Source organism: Vigna umbellata, chromosome 5, assembly GCF_029865625.1.
Source record: "Vigna umbellata cultivar VRB3 chromosome 5, Vumbellata_1.0, whole genome shotgun sequence".
NCBI lineage: Eukaryota > Viridiplantae > Streptophyta > Magnoliopsida > Fabales > Fabaceae > Vigna > Vigna umbellata.
In genome coordinates this window covers 10,012,662-10,029,798 of record NC_142169.1, presented here as the reverse complement: position 1 = coordinate 10,029,798, position 17,137 = coordinate 10,012,662, and the positions used below count along the sequence as shown (strand labels likewise).

At 30.1% G+C, this 17,137-nt stretch overlaps 1 protein-coding gene and 1 non-coding gene across 2 annotated transcripts; both read left to right on the top strand.

Annotated features, from left to right (window-relative positions):
• Positions 1 to 2,900: 2,900 nt before the first annotated feature.
• TRNAV-CAC (transfer RNA valine (anticodon CAC)) lies at positions 2,901 to 2,974 on the top strand. Its single transcript has one exon. It is a non-coding gene; the product is annotated as a tRNA-Val (tRNA).
• A 53-nt stretch (positions 2,975 to 3,027) lies between these two features.
• LOC124819637 (PRA1 family protein A1-like) lies at positions 3,028 to 8,448 on the top strand. Its single transcript, XM_047291191.2, has 8 exons — positions 3,028 to 3,342; positions 3,741 to 3,781; positions 3,865 to 3,943; positions 5,510 to 5,596; positions 5,669 to 5,757; positions 5,878 to 5,949; positions 6,029 to 6,159; positions 8,042 to 8,448. The coding sequence occupies exons 1-7, from the start codon at positions 3,185 to 3,187 to the stop codon at positions 6,130 to 6,132; spliced, it is 630 nt and encodes a 209-aa protein (XP_047147147.1). The 5' UTR covers positions 3,028 to 3,184; the 3' UTR covers positions 6,133 to 6,159; positions 8,042 to 8,448.
• The last annotated feature ends 8,689 nt before the right edge of the window (positions 8,449 to 17,137 follow it).

The window sequence follows — 17,137 nt, the reverse complement described above, 5'->3', positions numbered from 1 at the left end:
AATAAATAAAGTATGTATAAAAGGATATACAAACTAAATTATATTTCATAAATATAATATTATATCTAAATCTTAGTTAATATTTTGTTAGGAGATAACTAGAATTTTGAATTGAGAGTTTCATTAAAAAAAGGAGAGTTGCGGTAGTAATAAGGAACATAAATCTATAGCTTTTCAGTGATCTAGAGAATGAAACTTAAGAGAATCATGAGTATTTTTTAAGCATTTTTGGAAAGGAACTTGTGGAAAGATGTTTAGAGTTCAAAGTAAAGGTTAAAAGGTTTTAGTTTTAACCTTTGAATATTCGTGTCACGGAACCTAACTAGTCATTTGTCTTATGTGATTGGTGTTGAAAATGTGGTTTTGGGCTATTTTGATTATAAAAATATAGTTTATTTTGGTTTGATGAAGGTGTGAGTGGTAGAGTACATTTCTATGAACGTGATTTTTAGTTTTGATTTATGATTAAGTGGTGTTGAATTTATTATTCCATGATGTTTAAAAGAGTTTTATGTGAATTGTGTTGATATTTTGATGATTAATTTGGGGTAGGCTTAAAGGTGTATTGCTTGAAAATTAAAAAAGATTATGTTTCTAAGTAAGAGGTTGGTTAGTTGGGTGGTTTCAAAGTGTTGTTTTTAATTAAATTTGTAATTATAAAAATAAAACTATTGATATTTTATGAGTTGCATGACTCTTTTGAGATTTTGTGAATACGTATTAATTTTATTAGTTTTTCTATAAATAAGTAATTATGACATTTTATTCTACAATAGTTTGGGAGGTTGTAGGATTTTTACGTGAGTTTTAATTTTTTAACTATAGTCGAAGAAGTTTTATTTTATTGTTATATTACCATTTTGTCAAGTTAATAAAAGTATCATGATGTAAGATATAAAATTTCTTTTTATTTGAGTTTTAAATTAAGTTATGACAATTTTATTTTTATAGTAATTATTTGAAATAGGATTATTTGTGTAGCTATGCACCAAAAAACAAAACAGGGAGCAACATTATCTTATTTCAAATAATTATTATAAAATCAAAATTGTCACAAATTTTTATTTAAAACTCAAATAAAAAGAAAATTCGTGTTTTGCATCATGGTATTTTTATTAACTTGACATAATTGTAAAATAAAAATGTAATATAACTTCTCAATTGTCCAGATATATAGTGGTTTTACTCCAAGTCTCATCCTTTATTATTGTGCATCTTGTTCAACATCTATATGATGATCTGTTCCAGTTTAAAAATATGATCATTATAGGTGAAAACCACAACTACAAATAAAATGGTAAGCTAAAATGACAATATAAACCCTGAGTTTGTAAATAACGTCACAAGGTATTTAAAATCTCAAAACATTTGAAAATATAAGTTTTTTCCTAAAACCATTTTTCTCGATAAAAGTAAAATATATTGAAGTTTACCAAATGGACTCCTAAGATATAGAGGTGAGTCACAATGGACAAGCTTAATAACATTATCTTTTCTATGCATAATTTTTCCATTATCACTTCATACATCTCATTTCTAACTTCAAATATGATATCATTTTCTAACTAACAATTTTTAACTGCCTTTCCCCTCTCTCCCAAAATTTTGGATGATGAAAACAAACGCAAATAAAACAAGTAAATAAACTAAATATTCCTCTCAAACTTGCCTCAATGAGCTACAACCTTCCTAGCCAAAACAAAATAAACTCAAACTCACATTAGAGTACTACAACCTCTTAAGCTATAATGGAACAACTCAAACTCATATAAGAGTCCTATAACCTCCTCAACAATGGTGGAAAAACTCAAATTCACCTCAGAGTCTTACAACCTCCCCGACTATGATGGAACACAATATCATAATCTCATGTTTACAGATAAACCAACAAAGCACACATATAATCTATAATTCAATTACATAGTGTTACACACTTTTCTCCCTTTTGTTAATTGTTTTTTTTACTTCTACTAATTTCATATAGTCTAAAATTTTGGATATTTTTTTCTAACACCTATTTTTTTGTTATTTTATTTTGCCATTTCTTAGACTGGTTAGGCTAAATCAAGGTAATTAACAATAATTACGTGTAACTAATATTTTATTTTTATTTTTAGCACACACATATTTCATCACATATTAATGAACTAAAGCTATGACTTAATATAATAAAATTAAAATGAAAACATTACTTAATTGTGCACTTAGAAGAAAAACTTAGTTTTATAATCTATAATGAAATCAACTACATTAAACTTAATAAATGATATTTCTATGCGTTTAAAAAACCCTAAGAGGGATTTTTTTTTTACTGAATGTAGATTCTTGAGTTTATGACCTAATAGGAATGACAATCCTTAATAGTTATGGGGAGAGATAATGATAAGTAATATTATTTTTAATATATTATTTTAGTCTTCAGGAAAAAGGATAAACATAATACACCCAAAGAATAAAAAGTAATTGTTATTAAGAGTATTTTTGAAATAAACTTTGTTTTTCGCAATTTTAGGTTTTTTTATGAAAATGTAAAGCATAAGATTAAATTTAATAACTTATAATTTCAAATTAATATACACATTATTTTTATGAATGAAAAGTTATTCCGAATACAGCATATTACAATTTTCACATCTAGTTTTCATTCAAGATTTCAAAATATTTAGTTTTAATATTAATTAATTAAAAAATTTGATTGTTGTTCACGGTTGTGGGTGCTGCTGTAGTTGGCTTTTACGCTAGAGGCCTCGGGTTCAAACCCGAACTTTATGACGTATTTTTTCATTTTGTATATAAACTAAATAATAAAAGGAAAGTTGAAAAACGATATCATGTTTTCATTTTTTTATTAAAATGATTAACAAAATAAGAATTAATAAACATATCGCATAGGAAACGTTGTCTGGGTGGTGTAGTTGGTTATCACGCTAGTCTCACACACTAGAGGTCCCCGGTTCGAACCCGGGCTCAGACAATTTTTATTTTGTATATTTTCATTTTGAGACCAAACAAAACCCAAGAAGGAAGACAAGTTAGAAAATAAAATCGCAAGCTTCATTTCCCTTTTCTTCACTCCTTTGCACTTTCCTACTTTCCTTCCTCTTCCTTTCGTCCTCCGTTCAATTCCTTTTCCAACAAACTTTTTCTTCGTCAATCAGAGAAAGTGTGTGTGTGAGGGAGAATAATGGATTGGGGAAACGTCACCGCTGAGGATCTCATCGACGCTCTCCGCGAGGTCGATTGGTCGGCGCCGCCGCGCCCGCTGTCGGAATTCTTCTCTCGATTTACCGTTCCCAGATCTTCTTCCAAATGGAACAGCCGCCTCAAATGCAATCTCTACTAGTACCGTCCCTCCTCTTTCCCAACCCTCTCAATTTCATCGTTATCTCCCAATAATTCATCAATTTTCATATTTTTCGATTAACCGGATGCTCAGCCCAACGAATTTTATTTTCCTTTACGTGTTGTTTTTGTTTTGCATGTTTTCTTTTTTTACGATCTTTCCTTGTTTTGGCCTTGTTTAAACGTTTTACGGCTGATCACGTTATGGAATTATTTTATTCTGTTTTTAAGGTTCCGTGATGAATTTCGAGTTACGAGGATGTGATGATTAATAATAGGATAGTGTTTTGTAAATTTGGGGATGACTTGTTATTGACATATTGTGGTTTGGATTATTAGAGTAGAGGTATTATGGGGCTGGGAAATGGTAATGATGGTTGTGTTTTTGTTTGCTGCAGCTACCGGACCAACTACTTCCTTTTGATTGTGTCTGTTCTCAGTAAGTGGGCTTCATGGATACTGTTTATTGAAATTATGATATTTGGAGATGGCTTCTCTCATTTTTAGCATTTTGAATTGTAGTATTGGGATTTCTTCGGAGGCCGCTTGCTATTGTAGCCGCACTTCTTACTGCACTCAGCATTGCTTTTCTGAATGACAGGTAAGCTGTGTTAATGACTATCTTTGTCTATTGTTGTAGATGATTGATTTTGAATTTTATTTGATTTTTCAAACATTTTGGTAAGGGTTGTGGTATTTAGGGGGCAGGTTTTATATGACTTTAGAGCTTAATGCATTTGATGCCATTTAAAAACCAAATTAATCTGAACACTTTCGATTTATGTTTTTCCCTCTTGGCACACTGTTAATGTGAGCCTCCAATAGCACCCTAATAATTTACTACTATATTGACTCATCCCATTTACTTCTAGGCAGATACGATACAGATGCCATATTTTGTGGGTGGTTGTTGTTTTAAGGAAATTCTGAGCTGCCTTTGGTAGAATATTGAATAATTCTCTTTGCAGTGTTCATAGTGTATCTTTATGCAGAATCATACTTATTAGAAGCATGGAGTAAACCGGTAAAATTTATATATGGGTTTATTTTCTAGATGACATAGCTTGACTTTAACTGCACTCTCAGTACCCATAAGCAATCTTGCCATAAAGTTAACGTGACATGAATTGCATGATCGTTGTGCTTCTAGCTTTCGTTAAGGTTCTTTTATCGCATTATTTGTAATAGCAGGCTAGTGACTTTTGTATTTTTACACTGATCAACGCAGTAGTTTTAGCATATATCTTTGGGAGGCACATTGGATTTTGGTTTCCTTTTTGTGACATGACCAGACAAATGAATAGGTCTTATTCTGCAGGATGGGAAAGGTTGGTAGGTATGGGAGAAAAGCAAGAGCTTTTGATCAAATTTAGATTTTAGTGTATGTTCTGGGTCTACTCGAGACAATAGTGTTAGTATCTTTGTTCTCGACTTGGATATAAAGAAAAAGTTATGTTCTCTAACACTGCACTAATCTTCTATATAGAGGAGGAGAATAACAATGCAAAATTATTTCTAAGGCTGTGATATTTTCATGGTTACAAAATAGAGAAGGAAAAAAGCTCCAAGGAGTTGTAACATACAACACTAACACAGCTGTTGAGTACAACAAACTACTCTAATAGTTGAGTTTGACTTTAGATATTTTATTATACTCACATGATGGGCTATTAGCCAATTATTCCCCCCGTTAATATTTTACCTTTGGATAATTTGTAAAATATTTTAAAAAGTTTTACCCTCAATCCTAGAAATCTGTAGAAGTCTGAGAAATTTGAATTCAACAGCAATGCAAAATTATTTCTGAAGCTGTGTTATTTTCATGGTTACCAGAAAAAGAAGGAAAAAAGCTCCATGAGGTTATAACTTATAATACAGCTGTTGAGTACAACAAGCTACTCTAATAGTTGAGTTTGACTAAAGATATTTTATTATACTCAGATGATGGGCTATTAGCAATTATTTCGCCATTAATACTTACCTTTGGATAATTTGTAAAATATTTTAAAAATTCTACCCTCAATCCTAGAAATCTGTAGAAGTCTGAGAAATTTTAACTGTGACGTTATCATTCATTCAGCATCAGTATTATGTTATGGAAGTGCTTACACACACACACACACACACACATATTTCTCACATCAATGTAATTGGTGTTTTTATGCAGCTTTGCAGGTACCTTTAGTGAGAAGGTAACAAGAACAGTTAGGCAATTTTCACCACATTTAGCTGCCAAAATGAGACCTCCTCTCACGTAAGCATGTTCTAATGTTGTCTCTTTTTACTTTGGAGGTTTGTGCATGTTTATCAATTATTTGAATTTCAGGCCTGTTATTCGTGGACGTCCTTCAGCCAAGAGAGCAATTTATATATGTGGTCGGCCACGTTGGGTGTTTGTCTTGATATTTTCTTCTGGTAAATGAAGTCTTTGAAATGGGGATTCTTTCAATCTTTTGTAATGTGGATGTGCTGTCTAACCTTGCTATCAGTATGATATTTTTCACTCTAATGATTCTTTCCCCTTTTTTTGTGCAGCAAGTTTCATCCTTTGGTTTGTTTCTGCTGGTCTCCTGACTGTTTTATGGGCTCTTTCTATTGGTCTTCTTGGTACATTTCATACTGAGAATTTTCAATCTTTTCTGCAGTTGTGAAATTTTCTCGAGTTTATTTCTTTTTCTATTTTCAGCTACCATCCTACATGCAAGCTTTAGAACACCAAACTTGAAAGCTCGTCTAAACACATTCCGTGAAGAATTCCGTGCAGTATGGCGCAATTATAGTGAACTGTAGCTTACATAAAATTTGTTGGACTTTGATGTAAGTGCTTTCTGCCTTAGCATTTGTTCATATTAATATACTTAATGATTTTATGTTTATGTGAAGAACATGTATAATTAATACATACATTGAAGTGATTGAGAAATAGATTTATATATTATAGGTGTTAGGTAGAAAGTGTAGCCTCTTAAGCCGCATACTTTTATTATCACATGATCGAAGACATGATGAGTAATTGTCATTCTAAATGAATTTGTCCTATCAAAAGATAGGTCTAACAAACATGATACATATTGGAAGTTAAAGGTTGGTCTTCTGAAAGACCTGTAAGCGATGCTTATAGTAATGAGATTCAGAGCAATAATTAAGGGAGTAATTCCCACGAGACATTAAGGTTATGGTCATGAGACCAGACAGGTTCTGCCAGTTGAGTTAGTTATGTGGAGGGGGATGAGTTGCATGGGAGAGGTGAGAAAATAACTGAACGACTGGAGGGGTGGTATGGGGAAGGTTTTGGGTTTCATAAGCTAGGAAAGATTTAAGATAGTGAGGACTGAGCCTATTGTAGAGCCGGTGAGGTTCTAGGGAGTGCATTACAGAATCTCCTTTCTTTTTCTTTGCATTCTTAGTATTTATGAGACGCAGTTGAGCTACCAGTTATTTCTTATTAAAATTGTTGGATAAATAGGGATGTTTTTGACCATTAATGTAATGGCTTTAGTTCTGTATCTTTAATTTACGTATTGTTATTATTATTTATTTATTTTGCACATCTTCAAAGGCTTGTAAAACAGGCTTTCTTTTTTACTTCATAAAATTCAGAACTGGACATGAACTCCTTTTGTTGGCGCATATGAGGATTCAATTTGTAGTCCCTAGATATGTAGAGATCTTTACTTTTAGTGCATCAGTGGAATAATCTCCTTTTAGCCTCCTTTTGATGAAAAATGTGTCAGATGTGGTCTTTTTCTTTCACAGAAACTTTCTTTTTGGCTCCTTGATATGAAAATAGTAACTACACCTGACATGTTTACATAAATGAGGGGCCAACAGGAGACAATTTTATTTTCAGGTCTGAAGAAAACGATTTGTTTATTTGAAAGTACTAAAAACATACTTGATCTTAAATATCTTCTCTCTCTGTCTGATGCTACTATCACTTTTCTTCCCCTAAAGCTTAGGTCTATTCAGACGAACTTCTCTTTAAGCTCCTAGAAGGGAAAATAAGAAAAAAAAAATTGAATTAGCTTCTCCATAAGCTAATTTGTAGAAGTTCTCTCATAGTTTCTCTGATTTTTTGCTAAGCTAATTTTAGTCTATGGAGAAGTCAAATTCATGTTTTTCTTATATTCCCCCTAGACGGGATTTTGTGGAGAACCTCGTCTAAACAGATCCTTGGTATCCTTGGTATGAAATTAAACAAGTAATAAACTACTTATGATCCCCAGAGATATGTGCACTCAAGTTGTTCTCAATAGTCTGATTGCCTAACCTTTGGTTTTTCATTTCAATTCTTCTATTTTCTTTAACTTTTGTTCAGTCACTGAGGAGTTTCCCCCCCTTATTGGTGGCTGAAACAGGGGTCAGATGTCATGGATATGATATGAAACTTGGCTTACTAATCTGATATGGTGTAAACTGGGGGAATTTTATATTTCTTTTGGCTAGCTTTAAGATTTCTTCAGGTTACGGCTTAAGAAACTTATCCATTTACTTATTTAGAACCATGTTCCTCTTTCCTTCAAATGCCTTGCCCCTTTCGCAGTGTCCGTTTTTGTAGTATAATTGTGATGTCTTCTATTGTGATCCTTATTTTTTGAAATAGCAACATTCTAACTTCTTGGTTTCGACATATTTGCATGCTATAGTGTTTTGTAACGCTGACACTGATTGCCAAACTGATGTGACATAAATGTTGTAGGTGTTGCTGCTTTATGAAGTATTTTCCTTTAATTGGAATGGAACATTCTATAGGAAGTTGCGAACCATTGGAACTATCAGCAGATTGTAAATTTTCAGGAATCTTGCTTTTGTAAAGTACACTGTTTACGTTGTTTATTATGTCTAGAGGAAGCATTGAAATATTGATACATGCTGTAACCTAGAGAATGTCATCATTCTAGTTGTCAAAGTTCTTAATTGCTCTAGACATTGGTGACATAAGATACGTCAAGTTCTTTTATGTTTCTTTTATTTTGATATTGTTGTGATTCTGATTAAGGTAGCAAAAATGGTTGCTTGCATTAGTGCGTAGTGGATGAGTAGAACATCAGTTCATGCATCACATATATTGACTCTCTTTTACCTAATAATTTAGTTTTACGTTTACATGCTGTTACCTTATTTTCTTAGTTGCATACACAAGCTCACCGAGGGTAAGGTATTTCTAACCTGCCTTCAAATGAAAAAGAGTTATTAAAATTACTTTTATTCTTGGGACTTGAGGAATAGTACTAAGATAAGAAAAAAAGAATAACTTCAGGAATTTAAACAAAATTCTGTAATTTTTTAGAAACTTAATTTAGTTTTTATAGCTTTAGAGATTAATATAATAAGGGGCAATTTAGACTATTGATCATTTTACTTGTTCTTCTGTAAATCAGAAGGAAACATATGGGTCATGATAATTTGACACTTCCACTTTTCTCTTATCCTCAATTTTCAACTTCATAAATTATTATTTTATTATAATATTCAATATATATTTAATTTTATTATGTTAATAATTAATAAAAGGCCATTGTCAATTCTTGTATATTATTTGGAATTATTCCTAAGGTAAAATCTGTTAGCTAATAAAGGATAACGATACTTAGATACTTGACAATATTTTTTTTATAATATTTTAACACCATTTAAGTGTTATTTTGTGATTGATTTATGTTGGTGTTTATAATTATTATTATTGATTGTGATATAATTTTAAATTAATCACGTAATGATACGCATTTTTAATATAAATAAAAGTGAATTTGAAAATAATAATAGAATGCAACAAACAAGGAAGGGAAAATAACATACACAAGAAGCTTTTAACTTGGAAAATTCTTAATTCGAAGGAAAAGTCGAGGAGATTTATCTGAGTAAAAGACTTCCACTAATAAAAATTACTGGTCAGGCTACAAATTCTCCTACAGGTCTTCTAAAGTTTTCGTTTTTTTTTTTTTACTTTTTCTTTGTCTACCTGTGTTTTTAATATTTAGAAAACAAATTAGTGTTCAGACCATAGATAAAAAAAATAGTTCTTTTTTAAAGAATTACTCTTACACGTTACAACTTATCACAAAGAAGGTGATTAACTTTTTTTAATAGAAGTAAAAGAGAGATTTTGTTTTACCAAAATAAACCAAATAAAACAAATTCTCTAAATAGATTTTCCCGCACCTTATTTTCTAACTCGAAGTGTTTACTGTGTAAATTTAGAATTCAACTTTCGAATATCTTAATTGTAAATTATGACTTTCAGCACAAAAACAAAGCTAAAATTTGGTTTCCTGATGCTAACTTCTGATTTTTTTTATTTTTCTTTTACAATTTTCTTAGAAAAAGGGTAGAAAAAATTTTAAAAATAAAAATTTATAATAAAGTAAAGTAATTTAATGTAATTAATTAAAATATTGAGATTGATTCTAATTTTTTTAGGGAGAAAGAACGTAATAAAAGATAATTTCACTGTAAATAAATTTAATAGAATATTGAGTATAATTGAGAGTAATTTATTATTATTATTATTATTTTTGTCATTATAATTTGTAATAAAATTAATGAAATATTTAAAGTTAAAATATTGGAATAAAAACTTAATCTTCATAGTCATTTAGTTAATATTCTACTATTGAACAATTTTACTCTAATGACAAACTCTTAGCTCATATATTATTATTAAAGGTAAATAGTAAGTTTAATATAATAAATATTAATATATTTTATTTTTAGTAAAATAAAAAAGTTATAATCTTATTATAAACTTTAATGTTTAGCAATGGTCACATACATCTATTAAAGAAAAAACTAACATTAATATGCACATTAAACTTAAAGGAATCATTAATTATTTTAAATTTACAAAACAAAAAATTAAAAGATGAAAGAATTTTTTTGAAGAATAATTGAATATTATAACGATAATTTTTCTTTTAATAAAATAATTACTAAAGATTAAACACATATTAATTTTTTTTAAGATTATAATTTTATTTCTTATTATATTAAAAACGAAAAATCACAATATTTTAAAAATTCCTTTTAAATATTTTTCAAAAGTAAAAGAAATTAATTATCATAAAAATTAAAATAAAGAAGGAAGCGCAGGTTAAAATTCAATCTTCAAGAGTCGAATTCTAATATGTTTTTGTACACCAGAAATCAATATATATATATATATATATATAAAACAAATTTAGGGTGGAAAATAAAGTGTGTGAAGATTTATTTGGAAGATAAGTTCAAAAGGTGAATTTATTAAATAAGCATTATTTTTCTTTTTGAACATAAAGTAACTGTGATTGAATAAAGTCGAAGTGCAACTTTTGTGACCATTACGTGTAATTGGAGAGTAAGAAAGGTATATATGGTTAAGAAAGTTTTATTGCTAGATATATACACTCTTCACAAACTTTTCTAATCAGAAAATATTCCCTATATACTTAACGGGTTGTGGGTGGAAAGACAATTTTATACTACTTTTTTAATTAAAATATTATCATTCTAAAGTGATTTTTGATTGAAAATATATTGTTATAGTTTAATAACTGAATATTACTTTACAACTAGACAAAGACAATTTTTTAATAAAAGAAAGTCCACTAGGAATTCTGAAGAAAAAGAGCTCCAAACATTAATATTATGGGTTTTAAATGTTAATACATCCATATGTAAGTTGAAGTGGATTTCTACAATATTTTTTTATTATGTCGAAATATATATGTCTTAAGTGTATAATTAGATATTAATAAGTAATTAAAAAAAATCAATTTCAATCAATAAAACAAGCTTAATAAATAACAAATATTAAATTTGAAGTAATTAAGATATCATCTTAAGAAATAATTTTTAAATATAATTCGATCTCACAATTCAATATATCAAATAAAGTTTATCCTTAATTGTATATTATAAATGTTTTGCCTCTAGTATCTCTTACATACATTATAATTTTTAATAAAGAAAAGCAATAAGGAAAAAAAAAAACTTGTGGCTTAATAAGATCTGATGATAGGTGGGTCCTGTAACATTCACAGGTTGGCCCATGTTATTTGACATCATGTCTCACTCAAACCTCATAATATCATATCTTATTCTTCATGAGGTTCATACCATTACTCTCTTCCCCCAAAGGGTATAGCTACCACATATCCTATTGATTTCATTCATGACAGTTCTTGAAGAAAGTAAAAGCTTTGATGGAGAATTACTTGAGCTGGGCACAGGCTTTGGCTTCTGCATGGGGATTTATGTTGGTGGTGGCTCTCATGTGTTGCTGCCTCAGCACCAAACCAAGACAAAATAGTGATCTTCTCTCTGGAAACGGTGGTTGCACTTGTGACGGCGGTGGCCAAGCTTGTGTTTGATTCTTTTTCATCTTCATTCAATTATCTCTCTGCTTTTGAGAAAAATACTTTCTTTCATCTTTTTCTTAGGTGGTGTGCTTCCTTTTGTTAGATACTTGATGTATATAACTGATTCATTTAGTGTTCGTTTTGTTTCGGCTTTTATATGTTGTTTTCTTTAGATTGTGTCACAGGTCATTGTTCAGACCATTTTGTAATTTAGTAAAATTAAGCTTATTGAAGAAGCATACGCACTCTTCTAAATTCGAGCTTCCAATGAGTTCTTTTCCACTTTTTCTTTTCCCTTTTTCCTTCATTTATAACTTTGTATATAGTTTACCGTTTTTTCTTTAGTGGGGTAAAAACTGACGAAATCATGAACAAAACATTTACTTAGACTTAGAGATGTAGATTTACTATTCTTAAGCATTTATCTGTAATGAGTTCTGCAAGTTTTCCATGATACATTATTTTTGGAACTTAGATGATCATTCCGAGACCGTTCCTAAATGTTTAAAAATTGAGGTCTCTAGATAGAACTTCCGATGATGACAAGAACGTGTCTTTACCCTACTATCCTCTCGTCTTCGAAATCCGACTCTAATATCCCTTCAAAAAAGTTGAAGATTTCATTCATGCAAACAAAGTATGATGACAAAATTTACTTAGTACATTGTCTAACGACTTGTTTGATGTGTATTGTTCCTATATGGAAGCAAAAGACATTTGAGATTCGTTGATTCTCAAATATATTGTTGAAGATGTCATCGGACAAAGATTCGTCATAGGGAATTACTACCGTTGGGAGATAATTGAAGATTAAGACATAAATACTCAAATCAGTGAGTATCACAAGTTGCTTGAAGATATCAAAGTAGAGAACATAGTTATACTTGATGAGTTTGCTTTAGACTCCTGATCAAGAAATTGTCGTTGTTTTAGACTGCTACAAGTAAAAACTGAAACACAAAAACAAAAAAATGTCACTTCCAGAGCTTATTACACACATTATCATTGAAGATACCAACAGAAAAATGTATGTTACTGTAAAGGCCAAAATTTTGTCTACAAAATAAATATGGTAAAAAACAAACTTGCTCCAAAAAGGTAAAAAAATAAACCTAATCACAAAAGGAAAAACAATTTTTGAAATTTTCGTCCTAATGAATCTAACCCCACTTTTAAGAATAAGAAAAATTGCTTTGTATATGGGAAGTTGGACCATCATGCACCATAATGTATGTTAAAGAAAAAAACGACAATCCTCCTAGAGTAAATATAGCTGAAGGAAAAGATACTATTGTTGCGACTGTTTAAAAAATAAATCTAATGACTAATGTGACCAAGTGAGTGGTAGACTCTGGTGCTACTAGACACATGTGCAAACATAATGCTTTTACTTCCTACACTAGTGTAGAGGATGAAGAAGAATATGTTTACCTTGGTAATTCCAGGAAAATTCTTGTCCTAAAAAAATGGAAAAGTTCTTCTTAAGCTCATACCTGGAAAGACTTTGGTCTTGAGTAATGTGTTACATATGCCCTATACTATAGAAAGTTAATTGAATAATAAAATTAAGAGGATTATATAAGATAGAGGTGGTGAAATATAAAATAATAAAGAAAACATGTTATCTAGTAGAAAATTGAGAGGATTATGTGTGAAATATAAAATAACAAAGAAAACATGTTATCTATTGTTAAACTGAATTGTTAAGATTAATTCATAATTTAGCTAATTTGAAAAAAACCATGTTTAGAGGCGATAAAAATATTCTGTAACCTTTATAGATGATTATTCTAAATACACCAAAGTGTACTTATTCAAGCATAAGGATGAAACCTTTGATGTGTTTTTAACTTATAAAATAGAAGTAGAAAGTCAATTGAATAAGAAAATTAATAGGATTATATCAGATAGAGGTGGTGAATATGTATTGTCTAATGAATATTGTGTTAGAGAAGGTATTATCCATGAAATAAACCCACCATATTCACCTGAGTCTAATGGTGTAGTCAAGATAAAGAATAAAAATCTTAAAGAAATGATAAATGTCATGCTTATTAGCTTTAGTGCACCCTGATAACCTTTGGGGAGAAACCCTTCTTACTCCATGTTTTTTTACAAAATAGGATATCTAATAAGAAAACTGGTAGAAATCCCTATGAGTTGTGGAAATCTTATCAACCTACTCTTTAATATCTAAGAGTGTGGAAGGCCTAGCTAAGGTAATTTTACCAGATCATAAGAAAATGAAAATAGACTCTAAAACCTCTGATTATATATTCTTAGGCTATGTTGAACATATTACTTCCTATAGGTTTCTTGTTCTTAAAAGTGATGTGATTGAGCGTAATACTATAGTGGAGGCAAAAAATGTTGATTTTTTTGAACATGTTTTTCCCTTAAAGGTTAGTGAGACTTTTGAACCTATTACCATGTGTAAGGAAGGATTTGAGAAGAAGTAAAAGATAGATGAAGGAAACTTCTTTTGAATATGACTTTTATACTTATCTCGTTGATAATGATCGAACAAGCTTTGTAGAGGCTATTAATGCTCTTGGTGCAAAACAATGAGATAAGGCCATTAAAACTGAAATTGAGTTAATTTAGAAAAATAATACTTTGACCTTAGTAGATTTGCCTAAAGGATCAAGACCCATTGGCTGTAAATAGATCTTTAAGAAAAACTATAACCTTAATGGATCGATAAAGAAGTATAAGGCAAGTTTAGTAGCAAAAAATTTTAATCAAAAACCCAATATAAATTACTTTGATACTTTTGTCCGTATGCCTAAGGTTTCCTTTATTCGAGTATTATTAGCTCTAACAACTATCTATAAGCTAGTGATACACTAAATCAATGTTAAAACTGCCTTTCTGAATGATGATTTGGAGGAGAAAATTTATATGACTCAACCTAAAGGGTGTGTTGTACCTATTCAAGAGAATATAGTATGTAAAGTTTTAAAATCTTTGTATGGGTTGAAACAAACACTAAAATAATGGCATGAAACACTTGATAATGTGTTACTTTGTAATGAATTTTCACCTAATGATGTTGATAAATGTGTGCACGCTAAATCTGAAAATAGTTATTATGTCATTAAATGTTTGTATGTGGATGTCATGTTAGTCTTTAATGAGATTGTTGCTAGAACTAAATTGTTTTTAAGATCAAAATTTGAAATGAAAAACATGGGTGAAGTCAATGTGATTTAGGTGTTAAAATCATAAGGAAGAGAGATAGTATATTACTATTCCAATAACAATACATTGAGAAACTTCTTAAGAAGTTTGGGTATTATGACTTCAAACCAGCAAATACCCCTTATGATGCTAATTTTAAATTAATGAAAAAAAAGGAGAATCTATTTCTCAACCTTAGTATGCCTAGATAACTTGGAGTTTACTACATTTGATGAACTTTTCAAGACCTGCTATTGCTTATGTAGTAGGTAGACTAAATAGGTACACTCAATGTCCAAATCAGAAATATTGAGATCCATTTGCATGACTTATGAGATACTTAAGAGGTTCAATGAATTATGTCATTGAATATAGTGGATTTCCCACTACAATGATGCTAACTGGATCTCTGATTCATATGAGACGAAGTCCACTAGTTGTTACGTATTCACACTTGAGGGTGGTTCAATTACATGGAGATCAACCAAGCAAACAATTATTGCAAGATCAACAATGGAATATGAGTCGTTTGCTCTTGAAATGACTTGTAGTAAGGCTGAGTGGTTGAAAAATTAGCACAAATTTCACTGAGAATGAAACCAACCCCATCTATGTAAATACATTATGATTGTAAATAGCTAATAACTATAGCTAAAAACAAAAATATACATATATACAATTGAGACATAATTTGATGAAGTAGTTGCTAAAGAGTGGATCTATTGTAATTGATTATATGAAGGCAGAACGAAATCTAACAGATCCTCTAACAAAACCCTTGGGAAGGAATATGATTTTAGAAACATAGAGGGAAATGGAATTTAAGCCACTTGCAAACAAACAAGTGATGGTAACTCAATCTTTGTGTTTGGAGATCCCATGAATAAGGTTGATATACCGTATGACTGTACGATCATACTTGGATTAGACGATCATACTGAGTCAACCATAACACAAACACGATTGCGCATAACTATGAGATCGGCAACGACGATAAGAGCCCAAATCATCAGCCTACAAAGAAATTATCCCTAACAAATATCAATTTAATACAAAGTACGATTATAATCAATTGGGTTGTAATTAGGTCGTCGTTAATCTAAAGCCTATATCGAAATCTATAAATACAAGTTTGAGATAAAGAGGTAGGTGATGACATTTAATATTCATTAATTGCTTGAACAACCAAGTCTTATTGACTTTGACATCGGAATACCTTCTATAGGTAACTTCCAAGTTCAACCGAACAGACAAATAAGACGAATGGTGGCATAAGGACACACATTTGAACCTTCAAGACTCTCGTAGTAGAGTGAATCATTGGCCTCAAGCTTGTAAGACTTGAGAAATGTGTTCAAGTCTTGACTTAAACATAAATTTTTATGTTATTTATTTATTTTGTTGATATAAGTGCAACACATGTTATTGTATGATTGTTAAATTGTGATGTGTAATATTCTCAATGTGATGTGTTGGCTAGTTGGTAGAGATGGTTGTCTAGGACTGAATGAATGTGAGTTCAAATCCCAGGGAGAAAGGTTTATGAGAAACCTTTGTTTAATGGAATTATATTTTTGCCTAAGGTTAAGAATGTCTTTTACCCTTTGTGTTTTAAAATAAGCTAAAAGATAATAGTTGAATGAAGCAATTATGTTTTAAAAGTTGAGATTTTTAAGGAAACATTATCTAGGTAGTTACCTTCTAATAGATTTTAATTAAAAAAAGAGGGCTTATTAAAGGAAAAATAGAAAGAGAAAAAGCGTAAAAGAGAGACATATAAAGAATTGAGAGAAAGAAAAATAGAGCATCGTAAAATTGGAATTTTAGTAGGAGAAAGGAATTTCTTGATAAGATAGAAAAAACTTAGAGAGTCAATGGTGGATTAATTTGGTTTCATTAAAGCTCTATAATTGACCAAGGTATGGGAAACTTACCTTATGTTTATTATTGATATTTGCAGTTGTTAATTTTAAATGTTTTGAAAGATGGTGTGATGTTTGTGCTCTAATTGGGTGATTCATGATGTTTCTTTTTTCTTTTTAAACAAATTTGGGAAGAGAAAATTTTAAAAAGGCATATTAGTAGCATTTAAGGTTGACATTTAATTAAAATTATGAATAAATTAGGGTTATGATTCCTTTCTAATTATAATTAGAAATAAATTAGGGGTTAAGGTTTTTATTTTATTATAATTAAGAAATTGATTAGGAATTAGGATTTTCTCCTTATTATAATTAAGGGATTAGGGTTCTTTTATTAAATGTCATTCTTTCTAAACC